This window comes from Crinia signifera, chromosome 5 (assembly GCF_055691185.1).
Source record: "Crinia signifera chromosome 5, ASM5569118v1, whole genome shotgun sequence".
Lineage (NCBI taxonomy): Eukaryota > Metazoa > Chordata > Amphibia > Anura > Myobatrachidae > Crinia > Crinia signifera.
The window spans coordinates 246,173,886-246,201,611 of record NC_139221.1 but is presented as its reverse complement, the minus strand read 5'-3'; the positions used below and the strand labels follow the sequence as shown (position 1 = coordinate 246,201,611).

The following is a 27,726-nucleotide window of genomic DNA, read 5'->3' as shown; positions in this document are numbered from 1 at the left end:
TCTTTCTTGGGTTTAATTTCAGCAGGAGGGGCGGTAAGGGCTAAGATAAAGTGTTGCCAGCCCTTCCATTTTACCAGCCTGATTTTCAGTCCAAGTGCCACCAGTCCTGTCAGGTGTTTAGTTCTACTGGTATCAGCCTGTTGTCCGTGTTACCAAATCTCCTAAATCCAGCATTATCCCAGAGTCTACTCCAGCAAGAAAAATCAACAAAGTACTTTGCTATTCTAACTAGAGTTTCATATATAGCCCAGCGGTCCCAGTTCCTGTGCTCACAGACAAATACAGGTTTCCATGTATCCAGACAGGATACGTCCTGACAAAAAGGACTTGCTAACACATTGCTCTACTGCATGAGCAATAATAACAAGCTCAGACCAACTGATAGAAGAGAATAAGCCATTCCAGACCCTTTTCCTAGCATATTTTCCACTTGCAAATTCCAGTGAATAGATAGTCCCGACTCCCGCTCCTAGGATTTTTGTGGTTAACATGGTCTGTGACCATAGTAGTCAAACGGCTGTTAACTATAATACCAGGCCAATGTAGGTGCACCCAATATACCAAAGCATCCACGTTCTGCACAGCTATATATATACCCAGCAAAGAAAGTGAAACTTGCTTTTCAAAGGTTTTTTTTTTGTTTATTTTTAGCTAAAATGTTATTTATTCCGTTCTAAAATTTCTCAAAAAGTAAATCATGGGGAACATTGTACCCAGGAAAGGATCAGAATATTTTTACTAATGGGAAAAATATTACCAATTTTTTCCGTGACTGCCAGTATATTTACTTACAGCTGGCAATCATGCTCCATTATCTTCTAATTATTTCTAATTAGTCATTTTCTAATATTACTGCCTAGCCTGGTGTAAAATAGCTTGGTGTTATTTTACAAATCTAATAAGCGAGTATGCCTAGCAGACGTAGCCTTCTAATGTGCTCTCACACCAATCTGATAGCCTTGATGTGCTGTCAGACATATGGTTATTGGCCAAAGCTTGCAATTAATATATTCTTAGTTACTCAACCTTTGTTGCTAATAAACTCTTAAAATAAGCACATACGTAGAAAATGTAACCATAGCAAAAACAGTAATGTTACTGAAATCTAGACATACTGTTGCTTCTAATATAAGAAAGCTTTACCTTTATGAAGCCATGTGAGTGAGGATATACAAATTATACCTTACTGCTAAATAGAAATAAAAAATAAATAAACTGCTATTGTACAATTCCCCTGACGGTCCACATATACTCATTACACACTGGCCACTTTCCCAAACATATTTAATATAAAGGGGGCCTTTAATTCGGGATTCCAACTGCCGGAATGTCCCCAAAGTCGGTATCACGGGCCATTATCGGTTCTTCCGACAGTAACTAGACAGCCAGAATATAGCCTTCGAGTATTGCAATTTGACAATCCACGGGTGTTTCCAACAATACAAACTCGCCTCCAAATGGAGGCGGGTCTGTGGCAGGCAAGTCCCGTCTAGGATTGAATACCTTAACTGCCACTATTTACAGACAATGAATACCCCAAAAAACATACTAACCACAACCATTTTATTTGTGTTTTTAGAAATCTAGATTTTGCTATAGAGTATACTGTAAATCAGACGATGGAGATCAATTTAATCCATAGTATGAAGAATATTCATTAACTCCATTGGCTCTATGCTCTTACTAATGAAGGAATTAACATTGTACGATCTACTTGAGAAAATCCTAAATTAGATATCAACAAACAATGTTTAATACTCTTTTGAATAACACTTTAATCTTTCTTTGTTCAGGTTCCCTTGTGGGGATTGTAAATCTGTAACAATCATTTTATAAAAAGGTTTTAGGGAGGCATTCACGAGGAATGTTTGGTAATAGCTCTATACATAAAAGTGATGTCTAAATGTGCATAACTAGTTTGATACTAAGGAATTTTCAAAGATGTGATTTATTATCGTCTAACTTTGTCGTGATTAAAAACATGGCAATCAGAAGGAAAAAAAAACATTATTCCCAAGTTTGATTTGGCATTTCATACAGTTCTTGAAAGGTAAAATACAAGGTGTTATATATTGCAAACGAAAAATGCAAGATTTTGGGTGTTCTTAAAAACACTTTGTATTTTGATCAATTTGAACGTGGTTTACACCTTTATGTAGTGTTCCCGCTAGGCTGTTTTAGCGGGGCGCTGCGCCCTGCCCGATTTTTAAAGGGCAGAATGCGCCCTGCCCCTCTAGCAGCGCCCCCGCTAAAACAGCCTGGTGCCTGCCCGACTGCTTGCACGGGGAAGACCAGCGCCGCCTTAGACGGCGATGCTCGGCGCTTCCCCCGGCATCACGGCACCTTCGCCCCTGTAGTGACGGCATCTTCGGTGGGGCTGGGCCTGCCCCCTGTAGTGACTGCGGCGGAACAGCCTGCCCACTTTAGTAATGTCGGCGGCCCGGCCCGCCCACTTTAGTGACGTCGGCGGCCCAGGCATGCCCCTTTTGTGATGTCGGCTGCCCGGGACCACCCACAAGTGTGATGTCAGAGGGCCCAGACCGCCCCCCGGCGCCCTGTCCGACCAAAACTCTAGAGTGAACACTATTTATGTGACTTTAACCAACATAGGGCCTAATTCAGAGATGCAAACCCGATGATTTGTGTTCATACCCGATGGTGGGGTCCTGCGTCCTCACACACATTAACCCCCGGAATGTCACCACCTTCTCCTTAGCATACAGAACCCAGGGTTGGGCCTTGGCAACAGAGCTGTATGGGTCAATCTGAGTAAAGTCAAGGTTACTCAGATAGCCAATTGTCTTGCAGATGATCAATAGCGGCAACTTATGAAGTGGCACTTGGATCTGCGTTGCCGGCAGAAGACATCTTTTTCCCTCAGACATCTACAGCGGCATTTGCCTACTATCACGCAGCTTCTGCAGCAATGTGCACTGTGTCCATCTCTGAATTGGGCCCTCATTTCAAAGTCTCCTCTTGCAATTTTTACTTACTACATTACTTTATCACTCCGACTTACATTGTTTTTTTTTTTATTTAGTAAGGTAATAATTGTTATTTTGTGTAGTCTGGGGGCAAGACAGCTCTGGGTAGATACAATTTTGTCAAAAAATCTGTACAATTAAATGTAAGACTTCTCTCAGATAACAGGAATGTTTGACTAAAAACACAAAGAGACAAGACAGTGAAAAACCCCATGTCGACCTTTTGACTGTCGACCTAGACATTGTCGAACTAATGACCTGTCGAACTAATGACCTTTCGACCTAGAACCATGTCGACCTAGACCCATGTTGACATTTTCCCATGTCGACATAATGGTGTTGACCATCATGATGTAGACCAAATGATCCCAACCCACATGGAGAAGGTTTATTTTGGGCACTGGTGTTTGCCTAGGCAAACATCATTTACAGTGATGCACAATCAAGAATAGGTGGACTTTGAGTTCCCCATCACTATTCATTATATGTACTGTAACTACAGTATACATTTGCTTCAGTATGATCCCTTTTGGATGCAGGGCCTGATTAAGGTGCCCTAGTCTAATGCACACGTAGCTCCACTTGTAATGTTGCTAAACATACGTGCATGGGCGATCAGGGAGATGCCAGTCATACTGCCCATGTGCATGTAACAAAGGCAGGATCTAATGCTGGTGGCATGTGAAGGAAATATTGGCTTTAGACTGACCAGCTAGCAATGCAGCACCCCCCCCCCCCCCCCCCCCCCGTGTGGATGGTCTTGCTCTACCAAAGATGATCGATATTACAGTATCAACTGACGTACTGCATATTTTATTTACTGGAATATTACCCAGTTGGTTGATGATTGAAAGATGCAGTTGTAACATTTATGCGGCCAAGTTAGCCTCCAAGATTTTGTGTACACTAATTACTGATACTGTACAACAGGAGTAAATATTCAGAATGTCATAATATAGGATTAAGATTATTCCATAAAAATAAAATCTCTGACATTTCAGTAAAAAACAAAATGTTTGTGCTGAAACACAGCTGTAATCACCATAAAATCATTTCAATACACAAAAGCAGATTGCAGTAAAAGCAATAATACAATAAAACAATGTTTCAGTACTGCAGCAGAATAAAATCCCCCACATATACTGAATAAAAAATACATACATATATAAAGTACTATACATAAAATGATGTGCTTTTAGACATGAGACCAACTCTTTGGTATAAAAGATTTGCTGATAAGTACAATTGTTCTGTCATTAATTTTTCAATGTTCGGGGAAAAAAAAAAAAGATTTATTACTTCAATTAATCCAGTACTGTGTTAACTATTTAAAATGTAGCTAGAAGAACCTCTTAAGGGAAATAAAAATATGTTTTTAATATATGGCTACTCAATGGATTACATTCAACGGTTAGGAGAAAGGAGGAGATACAGTACAACAGACACTGATGAAGATCATCTTGGGTGATACTGCCTGCACCTGTTGTTTACTATATTCAATTGTTGATAATTGAGTTCAACGTTATAATTCCAGCTATGTCCATCCTGAACCCCATGAACCTAGACATCAGTGTAACAAAAGGTGCAATTACCATGCTGCCAGCCCTATGAATATACTGTATGCACATTTCCTTTAAACAGTTAAATCAATACCCCGTTGCAGCTTATATTATAACGACATATGTACAATTAAGTCACATGCTACAAAAAAGTTGCATTACATAATATTAAGAAAACGATAAACCTCCTAATGCAAGTCAACCCTATACCAAAAGGAGCCACTAAACTCCATAGATTACACAATACATAAAGGGCTAGTGTCCAGAGAAATTGGGGTTCACTAATGCCCCCCACAAAAGAAATGTTCAAATAGATATTCAATAGCCAATCAAAAGTACAATGAATGGCTTTCCTCAGGGTTGCCGACCCTCCCGGAATTTCCGGGAGTCTCCCGAAAATCGGGTCCCCCCTCCCGGCCCCCGGAAGGGTGGGCAACCCTCCCGGATTCAGGGGGCACCCCTGCTGTCCCCCGGATCGCGGCATTAAAATGCCGCAATCCGCGGGTCTCAGAGGAGGGGGCGGAGCTAAAATGTCACAATCGCGTCATTTTAGCCCAGCACCCTCCACGGAGATCCGTAAATTTACTGTTTTAGCATCATGGGGGTGGGGCTTAGTGATGTCACGATTAAGCCCCGCCCCCTGAGCGGCTGCTGCAACTCTCCTCTCCGGGCTTCTCCCGGAGAGGAGAATAACAAAGTCGGCAACCCTGGCTTTCCTGCACGTCGGAAAATAGGCAAAGTAGTGTAAACCGCCCATGACATATCACACGCCGGAGCGTATTTACACTATATTTAACTGTGGGTCTTTAGAAGTTAAGATGTTGTGCACAGCAAACCAATCACACTGGAGCTATAAGGTGCTAGAAAATTATAAGTAGATCTGATTGGTTGCTATGGGTAACATCTCCACTTCTAGAAACCCGCACTGTAGTAAATATATCACTTTATGACATTAGATGGAAATGGTGATCTGGGGTGTTTGTTCCCCACAAAGGGCCGTATTCAATGTTTTTTGCGAGCTGTGACAGCGAGCAGTGCTGACTACTCGCTGTCACAGCTCGCACGATCAGTATTCTCCCTGCATATGCCGTTTCCACCTCAGTGGGTTTATACAGCGTCGTGGAAATGGTGTGCGGCCGCCAAAACAGCGAGGCTCGCGGCTAAATGCAGCAGGCTCCCTGCATTAGCCGCGATCCTCGCCATTTGGGGAATCCTCGCTGTCCTCTGACAGTGAGGACTCCACCGGAACGTTGAATACGGTGAGCGGCCTGCGCGGGTGGTTAAACGGCAAGGGTGGCTTGTTTACGGCGATCCTTGCCATTTAACCCCCTCCCCGGCCGCAGTGAATACGGCCCATATTAAGTAGCTGGCTACAGCATGAGAAAGCAAATGTTATATTTACTGCAACACCCATTGTGGTGCATCAGCGAGCATCTAGTTGTATGAATTATCATCATGGATACATTTTACAAGCAACTATAAATAGACATGTAAGCATGCCAATTGGAAGCATGTATGTTACATGTACATTTTGGACAGAAATGTGCCCAGGTAGTAAACATTGCATAGATAAAAGGATTTGTCAAGCACACTGGCAGTGAATGACATGGCACTGTAACAGCCCATAGTAATAACCCATGACGACAAGGTATAACACCATTCGGGTGGTGCTGGCCCAATAACTACAACTGTAAACTGTGATTTTCGCCCTTATTCTGATCGGTGCGTCCGGATCCGAATATGCGGCCAGCACCGTGCGTCCTAAACCCCGCCATCCATACGGATCGCCAACTCCGTCCGTACGCGGTAAGAAGCTGGCCGAACGGACCGCACGTGTATTTCTCATGAATACACCTCCTCCATCTCAGGGAACCTCCCCCATCATTCGATGGTCGCAGACCATCGAATGCAGGACCGAGTGGTCCCCCAGCTCCCGCAACCTCAGACCACACGGGCATTTCTCCGTGCAAAAGCAGGGATCTGGGCGGGCAGCTGACATCCGGCAATGTCATATGTCCGCCCCCTACACGTGCGTCACGGCCGCATTACCATACGTACGCCCAGCATTTGCATGGGAACGCCCATGAAACGCGGTGTGTAAACATATGGTAATGAGCCCAAATAGCCCTTCACGCCCCTCTCCACTCCCTGTTCGTAGTGTACACATTTCATGCGGAATGTGGCCGTGCGTCCCGCTCGCACATGCACAGACGCCTCTGCACATGCGCAGACACAAAACATCGGCGGCACGAACGCACGCGGATATTACCGCACCAACCAGAATAAGGGCCTTTATTGTGTAAATTCATACAGCTGTATAAATGGTTTAGTGCTTGCAAAAAAACAACCACAAGAAGTTATGTTATTGGCTTACATACATAAGAGGTCATTTATGAAAATAGGTGTTAGCTATGCAAATAAAGTGTTGCTACCCATAGCAACCAATCAGATACTGTCAGTCTTTACATACAGTTTTGTATGGTTGCTGTGGTTACAGCACATACTTGCCTACTTTTGAAAACTAGTTTCAGGGAGATTATAATTGGTTGTAGAATTTTGCACAGTGTCCCATTAAGGGGGAGTGTCATGCTCCACCCAAAGGGTGTGCCTATTTCCATATATGGAGAGATTGTGAAAATAGATTGTGAACGTGGCAACTAGAAGAGTGGGTGTGTACTGCTACATCTGAGAGGAATCTTGTAAAATGACTTGCAAATGTAGATGAGCCTAAAACTGTTAGTAAGAGCTACTATACTTGGTACTGGGAAATGGTGCTGATGATTCAATGTAACTGTATCTATCTCTCATTCCCCAAAAGCATAACAGTGTAATGTGGGCTAGGAGAAATGAGGGAGATTGCTAGACTAATGAGGGAGAAGGAGAGGTTGCTGCTATTTCAGGGAGTCTCTTGCAGAATGCAGGAGGGTAGGCAACTATGTTACAGAAGCTTTAGTACAGTGCATCATGTACTTACTGTTAAATAAACATGGCAAGTCATAATGCCTGCAAATAGGATATTTTCTGTAGTTTCTGCTTACTTATTTACTGGTATATGTAAAATATAAAAACACTCCAATAGTAAATCTCTTCTCCATCATTTTTATTTTGTTACCAGGAAAAAAAAACTTTAAATGAGCACATACTTCGTTTGGTACTTATGTAGTATCTGGGCTGCCGATTTTTTGATTGTATGCCTTAAGTTAAGGCATACAATCAGATGCGATGCGATGCGATATCGCATCGCATCCGATATCGGATGCGATGACCCGATTTTTCCATAGGAATCAATGTTAAAATGATTCCTATGGAAAAATGGGTCCTTTTCATACCCCTACTATCCAAGTGGGCATGGAGTTGGATATAAACCTGTGGCGAGCGTAGCGAGCCACCGAGCCCGAAGCGTGGCGAGCGAAGCGAGCCCCGCGAGGGGACGGTATTCGTCCCCTCGCGGGGCTCGCTTCGCTCGCCACGCTTCGGGCTCGGTGGCTCGCTACGCTCGCCACAGGTTTATATCCAACTCCATGCCCACTTGGATAGTAGGGGTATGAAAAGGACCCATTTTTCCCATTGAATTCCATGTTAAAATGGACTCAGTCCATTTTAACATTGATTCCTATGGAAAAATCGGGTCATCGCATCGCATCGAATCGCATGGTCGCATGCGATGCGATGCGATCTCCCGATCCGACCCGATTTAGAAATCGGCAGCCCAGATACTACATAAGTACCCTTCGTTTTTTTCATTTTATCTATATCTACTGTATGCTCATCTACTCTCCTACAGGAGAGACCAGTAGGCTCCCGAAGTTTGGGGTTTCCCTAAGGACTCTAAGGAGAGCATCCTACTCCCTTTATAACGAAATAACCCAATAATGGTATAATTTGGTATAATGGTATAATTTACCCAGTCCCCTACAGTGGCTACCTGTGTCTCCCCTTCTTCCAGAGCAGAGGAAAAAAATAATCCAGTGTAATCTAGTTACACATGAAATAGAGTTAATATCATGTTTAATCCTAAAAATAGATTTAGGTACTAGAGAACATATCCTTATGCTTTTCATTTCAGGTTTTTCACATGCATCCGGCATTTATTCCCCAAAATCCAGTAAAATACACAGAGCAATATGCCAAGAGTCAGTGAACACATAATGCACAGAGCATTAATTAGGCAGCACTATAAAGCAAAACATACAAATATATATACTTTCATATACTAACAACTACTGATGTTCAAAATCAGATTTGCCTAAAAACAATGTATGTTCTGATTTCATATGTAGCCTATAGAATATATAATGACAGAAATAAATTAAATGGCTTGAAAAAGATTTTTTTCTCTTTGTTGCCATGTTTGAATTAATTAATGATGCTAATAAAACTCATAATTAACATCTGCTCAATGTGTTTATGTGTTAAATTCCACCTTTAAAATTCTGAGTGGCATACATAAAATATGCTGCTTAGAACAAAGTAAATGTGAAGAGCATAAAAAGCTGTTGTAGGGATGGATATGTGATAAGTTGTACATATAAGGAGGTGCATCGTCGATTCTGCTATTTATTTATTAAGATATTTATATAGCGCACACTTATTCCGCAGTGCTTTACAGAGGATATTTGAACATTCTATGTTCCCTACCACATATACAGGCACACACATTCATTACAGGGCTAATTTTGTTGGGAGCCAATTAACCTATTTTCTGGATTGTGGGAGAAAACCAGGGACCCGCAGTAAGCCCACGCAAATACGGGGAGAATATAAAAACTCCGCACAGTTTGAACGTGAACGTGATATGTAGATGGTTAGAATTCAGTAAAATAAAAAAATAAATCCCTGGATTCACCTGGTCTTGTGTCAAATTTATAGACTGAATGTGGTATAATGGTGGTGGGAATGATCTTGACTCACAATAGACCACTAAATACCAACTGAGCATTGTTAAAATGCCAGAGCCTACCTAAGAATTGTATCTGACCATGTGCGTCCCTTTATGGCCACAATCTACCACTCTTCAAATAGCAACTTCAAGCATGATACCCATGTCATACACACGTCATCTCAAGCTGGTTCCTGGAACATGTTAATCTAATAAGCACTTTTGCAATGTGATGGAACAGGACATCCACAGCTTTGATATGCAGCAGACATATTGCAGCAACAGCAGAATTCAGGCTGTTCGTGGTGCAAAGTGGGGTTCTATCCAAAACTAGAAAGGTGTAACTAATAAATGGTGTATATACAGTATGTGTTCAAATATAAAACTTTAAAGTTGTAACTACCTTATAATAATATAAATTTTAAATATTTAATTATATTTGTTTACACACAGGCAATGAAAGCTCAAACACAGCTTCCAGGTCTAAGCATTTGTAATGTTCATTTCTCAGAATTGCAGAGCGTGCGTTCAAGTAAGCCCCCATATCATTCTGGGTATAATCACCATTGAAGCTAGGTACTACATAAATGCAATACTATAGGAATACAGTAATGGTGAATCCTAGCAATAACAGATTACAATATTCACTGTAAAAAACGTTGACTTTCTTTAAACACAAAAGCCGCCCAGTGTGTACAGGCCAGCGATGAGCGCTGATGTGCACTCCTGCATCATGGCCGGCGGAAGCTGCTCATCTGTTAGTACTACCAGCAGATGAGTGACGGGGTGGACGGCTTTCCATAGCGTCCTGCTATGGAAAGCTGTCCACCCCTGGGAGAATCGCTTAGATGGGCAAAAATGGGGGCGTGGCCACGGCGGCAAGGACATAGGACGTGGGTGACGGGAGCTCCTCAGGGCATTATCCTATAATTAATCCTGTACCTAGTCCCCGACCCCGTCTAGTGCCCCACTCGCTGCCTAAAGCTCACTTACAAGTGCTTGCTCCCTGCTGAGATTCGGACGACTTTTCTGCGGTGCTCCGGATCTGTCCTCCCACTGCGGCCTCTACATCTGGGCACCGTCGCCATCTTACACTGGGTCGCGGCCGTGCCGGAAGTCTGCTGGTGTGTCTCCTCCACGGCTCTCCTGCCTGTACACTGCTGCGGTGTCTTGCTGGCCCGCAGCAGCGCTTTTAAACCGCCTGTCAGCCTGCCCTCACTATTCTCCTGGCCTCCGGACCCCCAAACCTCTGTATTTCATTGCTGGACTGCGGCCATATTGAGGAGGGAGGTAAGCAATACCACTTTAAGATCCTGTGCCATCATCCTTAATTGGCGACGTGCTAGCCGTCAGCCCATGTTGAGAGAGAGGTGCTATCCTTCAGGGCCTGAATGGAGTTATGATATTATGGATCCTTTAAAGCTTTCCTCTGCTATCAAGATGAAGGATACTGGGTCCATTTACTATTTTTATATTATGTGGCAAAAAAGTTAGAATCTGGAACTGGACTACCACTGTTCTATTACATCTGAGAGGCTTTGTCACCTGGCCAGATTAAAAGATAGTGCCCTACATTGCTTCTATATGCGGACTGACTTTCCTAGTTTTTTTTTTAATGCTAAGTTACATTCATTTGTGTCACTTATTTTTTTTTTGTTTCCTATTTCTGGATACTCTGCTAATGTGTAAACTGGTCATATTCTACACTAGTCTATAATATTTTATTATTATTATTTTATTTGCAGTTTCTTATATAGCGCAGCAGATTCCGTTGCGCTTTACAATAGTAGACAGTGATAAAACAAACTGGGTAACAGACAGACTTGGAGGTAGGAGGGCCCTGCTGCAAGCTTACAATCTATTAGGTATATAGGGGGGAAACACAAGGACAGGCATCAGTAATAGCATAGCAGTTCCAACAAGTTACAAGTCCAGAAGGGAAGCTATATAATACATAAGTGCCTCAGAGGGTTATGCGTGTAGAACTTAAATATGATAGGCTTGCCTGAAGAGGTGAGTTTTCAGGGAACGCTTGAAAGTTTGGAGGCTAGCGGAGAGTCTAATTGTGCATGGAAGGGCATTCCATAGGATGGGAGCAGCCCGATGAAAGTCCTGTAATAGTGAATGGGAGCTAGTGATCCGCTCAGATGACTATCCGCTCAGATGACTATGTTTATTCCTGTGATACACCTCTGTGTGTTTAGAGCTGGGTTCTGTATATTTGATTAAAGTGGGAGTTCTGGGCCACTATACTTTAAGCTTAAGGTCAAACTGGAGCTTAGATACTATGCTTAATATTGTTTAATACTCTTATATAGTGGGGGAGCTCACTGTACCCTAGCTGGTTATGTTCACTTAATAGAGATATGGCATCTTTATATCCTTCCAATGTGGGTGTGCGCGTCCTACCCTTGCTTTGGGCATTAATACTTTAGTCCCCGTCAGTTATCCGTATGCGTATCCTTATGTATTTGGGTGGGTGGGTGGGGTGGGTTAGTTTAATATAGCATTAGGTAGTAATGCCTCATATGGTAGTGGGGGTGGGATCGGGTTAGCTAGGATAGTTATGGGTTCGGGGACCCAGGTATACCTTAGTTGGGGTTAGGTCATACAGGGTGGGTTTTTTTAGGGAGGTTTGTTTTGGGTTTATTATTATTACGTTTTCTATATATTCCATGTTTATTTTGGTGTGATTTTGGGTTGTAGGGCAACAGATGGTTATAGCGGTAGAATTGTATGGCTGATGCTATATCCTTCATATGCCGGTGCTCGTGTGGCGCATACGGGCATGGTGTATGATTATCCTTTTTGGAGCATATCTCACTCTCGGTCCATACTAAACATTTCTGTTATACCCTGCATTGGAGCCCCATTCCATGTTCCTCTCATTTGTAATATGGATATATTTGTTTTTGTATGTTTGTCTCTGAAAATGGATAAAAAATTATTGAATAAAAAAAAAAACAAGATGGGCAAAAATGGCTCCGTGTGTATGCACGGAGCTATTTTCAACCCAATGATTTTCCTCATCATTGCTGTGCATACACGCTGGGCAAAATTGCCCAGTGTTTATGGACCTTTACAGCTTAACAGGTGTTTTTATGCCTGTAGCATAAGAAATGTCTATACCAAAAATATAAATTACCTGTATGATATGAAGATTTGCTCTGAAGTGATGACTGGGTTAGATTTCTTTTCATCCTCAAACATTTCTGTAAAGAAAAACAAAACAAAACACAGAATAAAATAATTGTACATCTTTACATCTTTAGATCTTACCATAAAGAATATATATACTATAGAAACACAAAGTACATTTCTTTGTAGAACAATTTTTTCAGCTATACAGGATTTTTCTGAATAGGAGATGGAAAATATATTTTTGAAGTCAGGTCATGAAAACAAAATTGAAAGATGGGATTTAAGGTGTGAGAGAGAGAGAGAGAGAAAGAGAGAGAGAGAGAGACTACATAATGTATTTTCTCTATTTTGAAATTTTGTGACTGCCATATCTATTTATCTATCTATCTATCTATCTATCTATCTATCTATCTATCTATCAATCATTACCCCAATTCCCAATATGTAGTTTAATTATTCACACTTTTACTAACCATCAGCTCACACATTCCGGTGAATCTAAATTTCTTACTGACCCAATAAGAAATTATCAGGTCTAAAAAAACCAAAAAAAAAACACAAGTACAACTGATGTTTTTGCAGGATTGATGGGTTACTACTCTTTAATAGAGTTAATTGATTTAATTGCTCCTCAATCACAATCTGGTATGGAGGAGCAAAGGAGAATGACAGACAAAAGTTTCAAAGGGTGGTGAGGACGGCAGAAAAGATCATCGGGGCGGACCTCCCCACGGTCCAAGAACTATACCTAACAAGGGTCAAGAAGCATGCAGGAAAGATCTCGGCGGACAAGCGACACCCTGGCTACAGCCTGTTTGAACCCCTTCCGTCAGGCAGGCGCTATAGGTCCATCCCAGCAAGGATGACAAGAACCAGGAAAAACTTCTTCCCAATAGCTGTCCAACAACTAAACAACACAGAACGCACCATATTCTAATTTGAACTGTTCTATTTACGAGAAATATATGTGATGTATGTTGTGCCCTTCCTATTTTCCCCAAGTGTTCCCTGCTTGATGCTGCACTGTTACCGAAAAAAATTCCAAGTATACCTGGCCAATAAAGCTGATTCTGATAGTGTATATAGGCTCCTTAATTTGCTGGCCTTTTCTCTCCATGTTGAGAATGAGCAGTGTACTGTAGGTTCCATAAGAAACAAATCCAAAGGTGATGTTAAGGTACCAGAAACATGGAGGATCAAAACAAGAGCGCAGCAGAGTTGACATCATAAATTACAATACTACACCAATATATCTCATAAGAGAGAGTAATGAATCTTGTTACATCTGTGTATTAATAGCTTTATAGACCACATAATTGCCTTAAAAATGTTTAGTTTATGTTATTTAGCTTATACCCCATGGCATTTCAGAGTAGAAAGTGTGAAAGACAGGGAATTACCACTAGATTAATGCCCTGCAATACTGACACAATCAGATTTCCACATTATTTAATAGAAAACATTTTAGCCTATAACTAAAACGAGAGGTTGATTAAGTTTGACAACAGACTTGAGTAGGGATACAGCTGCGGGTTTGCTTTTTCTGAAAACAAATGCATTCAATATGGAAAAAATGGAAGCTATAAAACAAATGGTAAATTGTCTTCTAATATCTGAAAATAGGCTTTTATTGAAGGGATATGTGAATTTTATTGGAACGGGTGATTCTGTTCCTTGTAGATTTATGCAGGAAATTTATGTAAAGACTCATTTGAAAACATTTGCACAAACTAATCCCATACATGTTGCCATATTCTCATTACGAAACACGTTGTAATATAATTTATGGGTAATATATAAATGGGCAACACTAAATCGATATAAGAACCACATACATTTTTTTTACTTAAATCACTTCTGCATGGGAACATCAGCAGAACTGTTCTCATATTAGCTATGAATGTGTAATAAAGCTTCCTATTACCTAAACAGAACTTTACAAGCTATCCATCATAGATAGGCTCAATTGTAAATGCAATGGAATAAAAAAAAAAAACATTTTATTTTTATGTGGCATCGTTCTCATATATATATATATATATATATATATATATATATATATATATATATATATATATATAGTGGCATTACATTAATTATGTTGTTATTTCATAGCCCAATTAAGTCACTTTTGTCATGACACCCAAAGTAAAGAATTTTAATTTACCATGTCCATCCCTTTAAAATACCCCCCAAAATTGGTACAGATGTGCATGCTAACATAGTGGTTAGTGGTATTGAAATTAATTCTAATAATCTGATAAAGAAAGATCAGTTTGAGTTATTGAAATCAGTGTGTTTTAACCTCGCTACAAAAGTGTCTCTTAAGACCCACTTCTTCATTAAACCCAACCATCTCTCATCCTAACCTTCTGTTTATGCACACTTATACCCCATCAAGATAGCGCCACTCATCGGACTTGTATAAATAATTTTAGTAGTGGGACTTCCGGTTCCGGCTCCCGTAAGGACGGCCGCGTGAGGCAGGAGCTCCGTGGGCGGTGAGGCGGGCGGCAACCCTAAATCGCTGTTTCACGGTGCCCTAGCATCGCAGCCGGCGGCGGGAAGGAAGGAGAGCAGAGCGCAGTGCATGGAGATATTTCTCTCCCATGCCAAAGCGCCAGAACCGCCGCATCAGCACAGCTAAGAAGCTGACACAGATGCCCAAGATGGTGGCCGCGCCCTTATCCCCTGGCAGGCACATGACCCTGGCAAAGGCACAGCGACAGTTGGCACAGCTGACGGGCGACCAACAGGTATTTAGAGGCACCCCAGCCTCCCCATCATACTCTCTCAGGGGCACCCCAGAATGCCTGGTGAGGGGACAGGATAGTGGGGATGCTTATATGGACACTGCGGCCTACCAGGATATGGTGAGGGCCATTAAGGCTACTATTGCCACCATGTTTGAGAAGCAGGCTGAATCATTCCAGTTAAGCTTTGATGACCTGAAGGGAAATATGACACAGATCTCCCAGAGAGAGTCTCCCATAATGAATCACAGCTGGGGACAGTTTTTCATGAGGTGAGAGAAGTAAAGGCCCATAATGCTGACCTTCAGAAATCTGTATATTTTCTAACTAACAAGGTCGATGACCTTGAAAATCGGTCAAGAAGATCTTATCTCAGGCTAGTGGGACTCCCAGAGTCAGTAAGGGGACCCACTCTGCACCATTTTGTTCGCAACATACTGCCGTCACTGCTTGGTGTAGAAGGTGAATGTGCCCATAGGCTGGGGCCTGAAAAGGAAGGAGTTAATGTGAGGCCGAGGGTCACTATATTCAAGTGCCTAAATTACTTACATAAAGAGACATTATGGACAGCATCACGTAAGCAGAAGTCACTGCAATGGGAAGGGCATAAATTACATCTATTCCAGGACTACTCGGCTGAGGTAACCAGGGCAAGAAAGGAATTCACTGGCATATGCTCCCAATTGATCGCAGAGAAAAATACATTTGCACTGCTTTATCCTGCCCACCTCAGGGTTTTTGAAGGGGGGACACATTTAAAGATTTTTCACAGCGGGAGATGCCAAAGCTTGCCTGTGAATGGACATGGCGGATGCCACTCCACCACAAGGCGGATCCTTGAAGTTTAACAGCAAATACCTATGGGGCCATACGAGACTACATGTTGAATGTCGGAGTTCACCCCTCCAAGAGGGGGAAATCCGGACTGGTCATGATTGAATACTAGAAAAATGGTCACAGGTCTAGTAGGTTTGCTGTACCGATATGGCTTATACTTTACACTATGGGGATAGTGATATTAATGTTAGATGTTTTTGGTTAAATATTAGGGGTGCCGACCCGATTATGCAGCACGGGAGAATTAGTTTAGGTTGGATACTCCCAGTGCGGAGAGGTAAACGGAAGTTAGGAGAGTTACACTGAGGTGTGCTGATGGAGGTGGGGCTTATCGTTTTGAGCTCAATCTTCACCGCTAGTAGTTTGTTATTCATATTGGGATTAATGGGAGAGGAGTCTCCCTCAAGACAAATATATATATTTTGTGGGGAAGGGGGTAGGGATGGGACATTTTTGTCAGGTTACTTCGGGGGAGTTTGTTTTTGGGAAGGGGATATGGGGGGGGGGGGATTTGGGACTCGGTGCGTCATTATCTAGGGATTGTCTTGTAACAAAGGTTTTATGGCTAATATAAAGATTTGCTTGTGGAACATAGGAGGGATTAACTCCCCAATAAAAAGGAAGAAGCTCCTGTTATACCTTAAAAAGCAAAAAGCAGATGTAATAATGCTTCAGGAGACTCACCTTACTGACTCGGAACATGACAAATTAGGTATGGTGAGGTCTAAGGTAGAGACCTACGCCTCTTTGACCTCTAAGGCTAGAGAAGTAGCTATATTATCACGCAGGGCACTGGGAGCGACGGTTACTAAGAGTATTAAAGACCCAGAAGGACGCTAATAGTGTATATTTCCATACAGAGAGAGCAGTTTGTCTAGTGTAACATATACAGTATGCCCCTAATAATTAAAAAAAATTTTTTTTTGCTAACCTAATGACTCTTCTGTATGCAGATTCACGCCTACTAGTGGGGGCAGGGGGGATTTCAACATGGTAGCCATGACGTCAATTGATAAATCATCTACTCCTAAACGACAGTCTGCATGGCCCACACTAGGTATAAAGGAATTTTCCTCACAATTACATTTGGTGGATGGTTGGAGGCTGTTACATCCTACTGAGAGAGATTATTCGTGTCTCTCTGCAGCTCACAGGACACTGTCACGTATTGATTATATACTCCTGTCCACGGGTCTCTGCAGCAATAAGCTTGACGCGGGTATAGAACCCATGTGTTTGTCAGATCATTCTATGATCTGGATCTGGTACTTGTGTAGTTTCACGGCGGTTTCAGAAACTTGGCAGCTTGCCAGACGCTCTGTTTAACTGTGCGCGTGCCGCTCTAGCTGTTCTCAGCGTAGCGCGTGGCTGCTTTCCATATGTAAGCTACGTTATCAGCGTGGCGCCGGGCAGCAGCAGCGCGCTGCCCAGCGCTGACAGGTCACTGTGCTACTTGTAGTTCCACAGTGAAATAGGCAGTCCTGCGCACCGCTGACAACGGGGGCATGTAAAGTACACACCCCGGCACACCGCTATCAAAGGGGGTGTCCCCAATGTAGACGCTAAAATTTAGACGCTAAAGCGTCCGATTCCAGACTCCCTGCAAGCCGCTAAGAAGGGGGGTATCTGGATTTAGACGCTAAAGCGTCTGAATTTAGTAGGGTGTAGGGGTACATAGGGGTGCACTGTGCAAAACACTCTTAAACCTGTTCACAATGACACTAGTCGACGTAACAGCTGTCGACCTTGTTAATTCCACTATCCACGCCAACCCGAAGCGTGGCGAGCGCAGCGGTACGCGTCCTACGACCTTTTCATACCCACACTATCCACGTTGGCGTGGAGCTGATGTTATAAAGTGTGGCGAGCCACCGAGCCCGAAGCGCAACGGGCCCCGCGAGTCCGCTCGCCACGCTTCGGGCTTGGTGGCTCGCTGCGCTCACCACACTTTATAATATCAACTCCATGCCGACGTGGATAGTGGGGGTATGAAAAAGTCGTAAGACGCATACCGCGGGCTCGCTGCGCTCGCCACGCCTCGCGTTGGCGTGGATAGTGGAATTAACAAGGTCGACAGCTGTTACGTCGACTAGTGTCATTGTGAACAGGTTTAAGAGTGTTTTGCACAGTGCACCCCTATGTACACTGACACACTACTAAATTCAGATGCTTTAGCATCTAAATCCAGATACCCCCCTTCTAAGCAGCTTGCAGGGAGTCTGGATTCATACGCTAAAGCGTCTAAATTGTAGCGTGTACATTTCGGACACCCCCTTTGATAGCGGTGTGCTGGGGTGTCGCAGGTAGTCTGGATTTAGACGCTACGCTACGCTGATAACGTAGTGCTGCGCTGAGAACCGCTAGAGCGGCACGCGCACACGCTACGCTGGTAACGTAGCGCTGAGAACCGCTAGAGCAGTACGCGCACAGAGTCTGGCAAGCTGCCAAGTTTCTAACAGACTGTGCGCGCGGTGGCACCGTGAAACTACACAAGTACCCTGGATCTTAATAGAGACTGTTTTGGATGTTGGGACGCATCCCCAATGGCAGTTATCTTCCTATCTAGCATCATCTAAGACCTTTAGACATGCCCTGGAGGCTAAGTGGATGGAGTATAGACATAATAATGGGGAACATGTGACGGACCCGCTAATGATGTAGCAAGCTGCCAAGGCAGTGCTTAGAGGGGAAATAATTTCCTATGTCAACAAATATCGTAAGGAAAGGTCGGTGGATATAATTAAGGCCCAAGACCTATTGACTACTGCATATGCTACTTTTAAATCGTCCCCTTCCCAAACACATAGAAAGGTATATACCCAAGCTGAGGCTCTATTTGATGCCTTGCTGGAGACCCAAACATTAAAATGTATAAATAACACCAATTTTCAGTTCTATAGACACGGTAATAAAAATGGGTGGTTATTATCTAACCTGATGCGAGGCTCTAGACTGTTCATTAAAATTTTAAAGGATTCTCGGGGAGTTAGAACAAACAAAGGGCCGGATGGACATTCTATGGGAATTTTACTTTAAGCTTTATATTTAGGAGGGCATAGACCAGGGGAAAAAGAAAAGTTCTGGGCATTGGTCTCTATGCCTAAGATTTCCAGTACGGCAGCGGAGCGTGTTATGGCACCCATAACTGTAGAGGAAGTGACACATGCGATATTCAAACTTAAACCTCTCAAGGCCAAAGGGCCTTGAGAGGTTTAAAAACTTTAAAATTTTGAAATCCAGGATAAGTGATACTTTGGTATCAGTTTTTAATGGCATACTGCAGGGTAAACAACTCCCTTTATACTTTAATTCAGCAGTGAAGGTGCTTCCGAAGTCGGGTAGGGATCTGGAAGATCCAGGCTCTTATAGGCCAATATCGCTGTTAAACACAGTTTGTAAATTGTTTTGCCTACAGTTATCTCTGAGGATCAGACCGGATTCATTTATGGTCCGCGAGGGACAATCAGCGGTCCAGCTGGGGTCTTGCTTGCTTCCCAGACATACTGGAGGTAACCTGTGGAAGCCAATGCCAGCTGCAGCTGGCTCATTCTCCCGGCGTCAGTGGCAGTTGTGCTGACCAGGGAATCAGTAGGTCCGGACGGAAACCGTGACCCAACCACCTCTCCCTGACGCACCCCACATAACTATCAGAACCATCAGTCCAAGCAGGCGCACCCACAAAAGGTCAAGCAACATCACTGACAGATCTAGGACATATTCTGCTGGACGCCGCAATATGTCAAGTATCTGTTAAAAACTTTTCCAGTTACCCAGGGAAGCCTGGCAAACTGCCCACTCCTCACAACATTGTAAACAAAGGGATTTGAGCCCAAAACCTCCCACAAATTTGGGGAAACTCAGGTTCCAATAACAATCACAATCTGTGCAAACAGATTCAACTTTATTGGACAAAACTGCACCTGCATACAGTAGACTGTTAGAATAACCGTACTGCAAATTGTGTTTTATATGAACTTGATTTTTAGACTTGTATATTAGTTTTAAGTATACCATTTTTTACAATAAATGCCAATTATAATGACATTATACCTCCAAGTGTATTATGTTATACTGACTGATCAGCTTTTTAAACCCATTCAGTACATCTGCTAATCACTAGAAAGCATTCATTTACCAACAAGGGTAAGGGCAGAGCGCAGCACAAAACTCCAAATTTATCCTGTAAACCCAAAGCGGACCAAGTCGACCGTTAAGTGCAGCAGCTAGCCCGGATGTATTAGGTTCAGTGCACAGGTAAAGAACCCCCCGTTTTTATACCTAACATCATGGCGATGTTTATGCATTACATCTTGGTCTGGCTCCAGTGCAATAGCTCATATACACAGAAGACTCTAGAGGGAGATATGGTGTTACCGTTTTCCCTGGCAGGATTGTTCCACAAGCTTAATTGCCACAGCAGGTTCACGAAAATATTCTGTTCTCAGATACATATTCTGCATGTATAAGTATTAATAAAAAATTGGGTCGAGACTACCAGAATACCAAATATGCTACTATTTTGGGGAACCCTGACTTTGCTCCTGGGCTTTCGGAGGTGTTTGGTTTGAGCGCCACGGGGCCCTATAGGCTGGAGGAAAAGGGCACAGCAGCATGTAATGAAAATATTTGAGGGCACAACCTGGTACCTGCTTAGGTCATTATCTAATGGTTAGGGTGCACCAAGTCTTGAAAGTGCGTGGAAGAGGGAGGGAGGGAAAGGGGATACTATAGTTTTGCAGATAAGTTGTAAGTTATGTTGGCGACTTGTATCAAATCAGGTCATACTGAATATTCTGTGGATAAGGCAATATGTTGTTATTTCTACCAACATCTTTTCAAACAGTTTTTTTTTATTACTGTATAAGAAATAATCGAACAAATTATTGTTAGCGAAAGTTATATAAGTGGAATGGTTATTGTGGAATGTTTATGCAAAATAACTGGAAAGGGAAAGAAAAAAATTCACTGAAATTTATACATGATTATACAATAATGGGAATATGTATTTTTTTTTTTTTTTAGTAGTTTGCTGAGTATATTACATAGGTATAGTCCGTGTCATCGATGTTTCGAAGCAGGCACACCTTTTCCTCAGGATGAGACTACATACATTGTGTAGCTGAAAAAGTGACTATATATATATATATATAGATATATATATATATATATATATCTATATATATATATATATATCTATATATAGATAAATAGATATGGTGGGTTTGAGTCCTGGCACTTGCTGTAGAGATACGACGACCCGGGTGCCTTGCAACCCTCAAACGAGGGAGAATATACAGAGAGAATTTCTGCTGGCACTCCTGAGGTTTTTCATATAAGTATAAGGTGATCAAATAAATAACACCAACACTGGAAAGTGTATCAACGTTTCGGGCTGTGTGCCCTTTATCAAGACAGGTCATGATCTTGTCTTGATAAAGGGCACACAGCCCGAAACGTTGATACAATTTCCAGTGTTGGTGTTATTTATTTGATCACCTTATACTTATATGAAAAACCTCAGGAGTGCCAGCAGAAATTCTCTCTGTATAGATATATATCTATATATATCTATATATCTATATAGATATATATATATATATATCCCTGCCACTCCAATAATTGCTTCAGTGTACTGTCCCCTGCTGCAACTGTTATTATTTTACCATGTACTTGTCATAAATTGTAAGTTGTTAGTCTCTTGTTTTTGCTAATGTATGCATTGTTAGGCAATGCGGAACCCTTTTGGCACCATATAAATAAATTAGGTACTTGTTTCCTAGCACGGCGCCCGTCGTAGGTGATCGCATACCTTAACTTAAGGTATGCGATGGACGCGACCGACGCGATTTTAGGGCTATTTTTAGCCTTTTCCCCGACAATTAAAAAATCACGTCCATCGCATGCCTTAAGTTAAGGCATGTGATGCGATCGATGCGATGGACGCGATTTTACATAGGGAACAATGTTAACTGGGCCAATGGACCCGATTTTTCATTGTATAGCCACCCATATGGGTATTTTACATGACAAATGCCCCCCCCCCCCATTGTTAACGGCACGCCACGATGAATGCCCACCCGAAGTGTGGCGAGCGCAGCAAGCCCGCGAGGGGCGGCGGTACGCGTCCTCCGACCTTTTCATACCCCCTCTATACACGTCGGCGTGAAGTTGATTGTATATAGTGTGGCAAGCGCAGCGAGCCACTGAGCCCGAAGCGTGGCCAGGGGCCGCGTAATACCTGTGAAGTAATGCGCGTCCCCTCGCCCTGCTTCAGGCTCGGTGGCTCGCTGCGCTCGCCACAATATATAAAGTCAACTCCACGCCGACGTGGATAGTGGGGGTATGAAAAGGTCGGAGGACGCGTACCGCTGCGCTCACCACGCTTCGGGTTGGCGTTCATCGTGGGGTGGCATTAACAATGGGGGAGCATTTGACCCATCAGGGTTGGGAAACAATGAAAATTGGGGTCTGGGGGGCATTTAACATTGGGGCCAATGTAAAATCGGGTCTCAGGGACCATTTTACATTGATTCCAATGTAAAAATCGCGTCGATCGCATTGCATGTGATTTGGTTGCATGCGATGCGATCGATGCGATTTTTAGGGGTCCCGATGGATACAATTTTTATCGCTGGCGCCGTGCTAGGAAACAAGTACCATAAATTATAATAATAATATGTTTACTCTTTTCCATAGATTCCATTTTCATGCTGTAACATGCTATCAAATATCTTGCCAAATGTCAAAAGTGCTATATGGCCAGTCCGGTCATGCATACAGAATATGCTCAAAAGAGCAAATGTACGCAAATGCGCTATTACAGATTGCACAGAATGTGCAACTGAAAGGTTGAAGAGATGAGAGAAAAGGTGTTGTCATGCAGCCCGGGCACAGCAATGGGATGGTAATGATCAACAAAATGATGACAGGTGGACATGATATACTTAACAGCATATTATCAAACTACATATCCAGCAGCGAGGGATCCAACTCTGCATCAGTCACTAGTGACAGGTCAAATCTGATCACATTATTAAAAAAATGTATTGTATCTTAAACTAGCTAAATTCAGTTGTGATCAAAAGGTCGACACATGAAAAAGGTGGACATCCATTGGGTCGACATGGTCAAAAGGTAGACACAATCAATTATTTGACCTATTGACTGTCGACCATATGACCCATACCTGTGCATTCTGCCATCAGGTCCGACTGGGACACCCTAACCCCTAAAACCTGGCTAGGATCCAACTAGACCACCTTTCATTGGTTTCATCCCAATGGTGCAGTGATATCCCAATGCATAACCAGACAGACAGACAAACAAACAAACAAATAAACAGAGCACTGAAAAGAGAGAGAGAGAGATCTCATAGGGCATGGAAACCCCACCAGTATTTAAGTAGGATAACGAAGGGTATGTGTACCAGGTTTGGACCAGATCCATCTAGCCATGTATTTTTTTTAGGTAAAACCTTGCCAGTATTGTATTTGAAGTCAGATAATAAAGGTGATAAGTAACGGTCAGTAATTTCTAATTTTCTCGAACTCTCTTTAACCAGGCCACCACAGTGCTCAGGCTCAGTCTGCACTACAGTCTGGGGAGTAGGGAACAGCTTAGTCTTGCAAGTTCCGTCATTATCATAGCGCAGGGTTGCCGACTTTTTCAGTCTCCTCTCCCTTTATTGGGGGTCCCCACTCTCCCACCCTAGGCTGACCAGCCACAGGTGTAATGCTTTGGCCATAGGACCTTATAAAAAAAAGTGCGAGCCCGGGGCTGGTTATACTTATTGGAGGAGACCCCGTGCTGTTTTTTTTTTAAATGATTTAATTATTTTTCACACTGAGAAGCAGTGTACGGATCTGACTATTCTGTGAGATGCTCAGCCTCATCTGTATTTGGTGGCCACGTAAGAAGTGCCACATTGCTCTGCAGTGCTGGATAGTAAAGAACATACATAAACAAGGACATACAAGGTAGACAATACAAATGCAAGAAAGGGTAGGAAGCGCTGGAGGAGTGAGTGCGGCTTTGCATGGAAGTTGGGACAAGACTAGTGTAGGAAGAAAAGCTCTAATACAGAGATGGGTTCTCAGACAGAGCTTTACCAGCAGGGTTTTCGCTCATCTGCATATTAAGGCTGTTATTGGCTACATTTTCTCACACATGAATATTATTATATTCCTGCAAATTATATGGATGTAATTTAAATGCTGCTTTACAAATCTACAGTAGCAATATTTTGGCATCTTATTTATACTTTTGGAGGTGTGCAAGGTAGTTCTAATTACAGGCCAAGTTAATTATAGAACTACCGTGCAAAAGAGAAATTAATGATAATTATTGAATGACTAGTGTGAGCTAATAACTGGTTGGAGAAAGCATACCTTTTTTTTTTATAGATTACAGAGTAGAGTAAAATACAGGGGATAAAAAATACACTGAAATATTGCATTAAAGTCTTTTGAAATATATATGGGATAATACAGTTTTTAAATGAAAAAAACAAACAAAAACTACCTATTTAATGAGATTAATGTCTGGGATATTATATTACTACAGTAGCACACACAGAGGCCCCTGTTTGAGGTTGACGTCTATAATGAAAATTAACAGCTATTGCGGAAACCTTATTGGATCAAACATGCTGTAAATCAGGTTTAGGCAAGCAGTGGCTGTCCATGGTCTAGTGCTCAAAGTCGGTCCTCAGGACCCCACACAGCGCATGTTTTGCAGGTCTCCTCACAGAATCAAGAAATAAGTAGCTCCACTTGTGGATCTTTTAAAATGTGTCAGTCGGTAATGAGTGCACCTGTTGGGTGACCTGGAAAGCGTGAACTGTGTGGTGTCATGAGGACCGAGTGAGAGAACCACTGCTCTAGTGGATCTGCTGTACCAGTTCAAGTTACCATGGCCAAATCCTTGCTAGAACATGCTAGAACTTGTAGTTCCACAGTAGCTGGGCTGTTTAGAACACGCTGTGGTTGGTCTCTTGAGAAATGTTTTAAAGCTGTCAGATCAAAAGGAATTATCTTCTGGAATTTAAGCCATAACTTCACTTTGCCCTCTTAAAATATGGCATCAAAGCCCCCATGGTACATAACAGATAGCAGAAAAGAATGTGCGCAGACAACTTTCGAACACTCAAAGTAAACAACTTGTTCAACGAGCAGTCATGGAAATATTAAAAAAGTGAGGTAACAATAATATTTTATTATGCATCATTTAAAGCTTGAATTACTGTATGGTAAATTGTACAAATCTGTTCTAACTACCACATGAATATATTACAAGTCGAAAGCTGCCAAAGACCTCACAAATGATAAATTCTGAAAATATATATATATTTTGGGTCAGCGGATTTAAATTATGAAGGCATGGTAAACATGAATTTGAACATTGCAGATACTGTTTTTTTTACATTTCTATAAAGTAATGCTTTATGCTGAGACTTTTATATATTTGTGTCTAAATGGTTTGTGCACCTATTAAGATTTTGTTTCTTGCAATGAAAACAAAATTGAATAGTAATTTTGTTTCATTAACAATATTAAAGTGAAGAATTCAGTTTGGTGTGTGGGGAAATAGCAATAAAGTTTTCAAGAGGAAAAAAATGGCTTTGTTCCTTCAATCCCTAGTTGAAATTAATTATAGCAAATGTTTATGAAAACATCTGTTCCATATAGTTATAAATTCTTAATTTTAGCATAGATGAGTCCAGGCTCTCTTTATTGTTTTGAAAGATAACAAACTCTGACAAATAAAAGGTATATAAGAAAACGCATTATGAATTTGCATTCGTATGGCACCCCGTTTGCAAACAGCCAATTTCAGGAAGAATGTGAGGTCCTGCCATTAAATAACAAATGAATGAGGAATCTCTGAGGGAAAAGCAGCTTTGTGCTTCTCAGTCAGTAAAGCAGAGACATACTGTACAGTAGATAGGACGCTTGTTTTAGGAGCATTTGTTTGTTTCTTGATTTATCTTACAGTAGTATTCTTTTTTTTTTTAATTATGCATAATTATTTTAAGTATGTTGAAAATAATTGTGGTAACACAGGCAGGCAAAATGTTTCTTAAGTGCAAAAATATAAAAATCCCGTTGATTTTACACGTGCATTCAATCATCTGCTTTATGAGCAATAGTTACCACCTCGTAAGTTAAATCATAGTTGCCTACTTTTCCAGGAGGCACTTGAATTATGGTGAGACCACCTGGACTCATGGCAGACAATGAAGTTCTCCTGGAAAAGCACTTTCTGGAGAGATGTGGCAGGAATGTGCTAGGCTGACATCACCAACCTTAGCTAACAGTGGTGATGATTATGAAGCGTGCATCATCATATACAGTATCTCACCCATTCCACTTTACCCGTTGAGTGCCAACAACTATGAGAGTTGTGCAAAATGTCTGCTGAAAATGCCTGCATTTCTCACATTTGTTATATAAATTCAAATGAAACCAGTTGTGCAAAAAATGATTATATTTCCTATATATGGTAAACATTACATGTCATTAGGATGAATAAAAATGTTTAATTGCACCTATTTTGACAAATTCACTCAAAGCATACCTCCCAACAGTCCCGTTTTTCGCGGGACCATCCCGGTGTTTTAGGACAGTCCCGACGCCGCCAGCAGTGTCCTGCAGCGGGGGGGGGGGGGGGGCGGTTGGGAGTACCCCAGTCTGAAGGAATAGATGCTGTGCACATGTGCACAATGTCTATTCAGCAAAACAGATGGTGAAAAGGGGGCGTGACCCATTGGTATCATCATTTGCATATGACACGACCCTCATTTGCATAGGCCATGACCCTTTTTTGGCACGGCCTAGGTCCCGCTTCTTGTATTCAAGAAGTTGGGAGGTATGCCCAAAAGGTTAATGACCTGGTTAGCATGACCACTTCCTATTTTCAGCCCTCATTTCAGCATGTATAATGCGATTGTGACTATTATATAAGAAAGGTGAAGGACAGGCCATGCAGAGAGTGACCATTCAGAACTCACACATGAAGCATGGCACCAGCCAGTTAATCAAAATTTATTGCCAAAGTTTTTTAAACAGATTATCGCTAGAATTTAGACTTGTTTTTATAGAATTTTAGTCTGGGACTTGGACACTTTAGCGTCAGTTGTAAGTGTAGCGTTGCTTACATTATTGTGTATAGTATGTGTGTTATGTCTGTACCATGGAATTTTTTTTTTTTCACATTCTCACATTTTATATGTTTATATCATGAACTGATCCATTTAAATTATTATTTTATATGTGGCAGCAGAGTAGCAGCTTTTAAAAGAAAAATAAGTACAATTATTTTTAATAATTTCCTCCCTAGCTCCTTTGGTGTCATTTATTTATATGGTTCCGCTATATTCTGCAAGGCCGTACAGGCAGCATAATGCAAAGAACAGAGCACTACAAAGCAAAATACAGATCAGGCTAAGTGCAGCAGGGTTACAAAAACAACAAATTAAGCATAACATTGTACAATTTAATAGGTACAGTATATAACAAACAAGTGTCATAAATTACAGGCATGACACAAAAATTCAACCTAAAATAAGGTTGCGG

General features: G+C 41.9%; 1 protein-coding gene across 2 annotated transcripts in view; it reads right to left on the bottom strand.

Moving 5' to 3' along the window:
- TBC1D5 (TBC1 domain family member 5) overlaps positions 1-27,726 on the bottom strand; it is a 495,609-nt gene that overhangs the window by 235,634 nt on the left and 232,249 nt on the right. For both annotated transcript variants that reach the window (XM_083188782.1, XM_083188783.1), the window contains one exon: positions 12,568-12,634. In XM_083188782.1, coding sequence (XP_083044908.1) covers positions 12,568-12,634 — 67 coding nt within the window. The remainder of the gene's footprint in view (positions 1-12,567; positions 12,635-27,726) is intronic.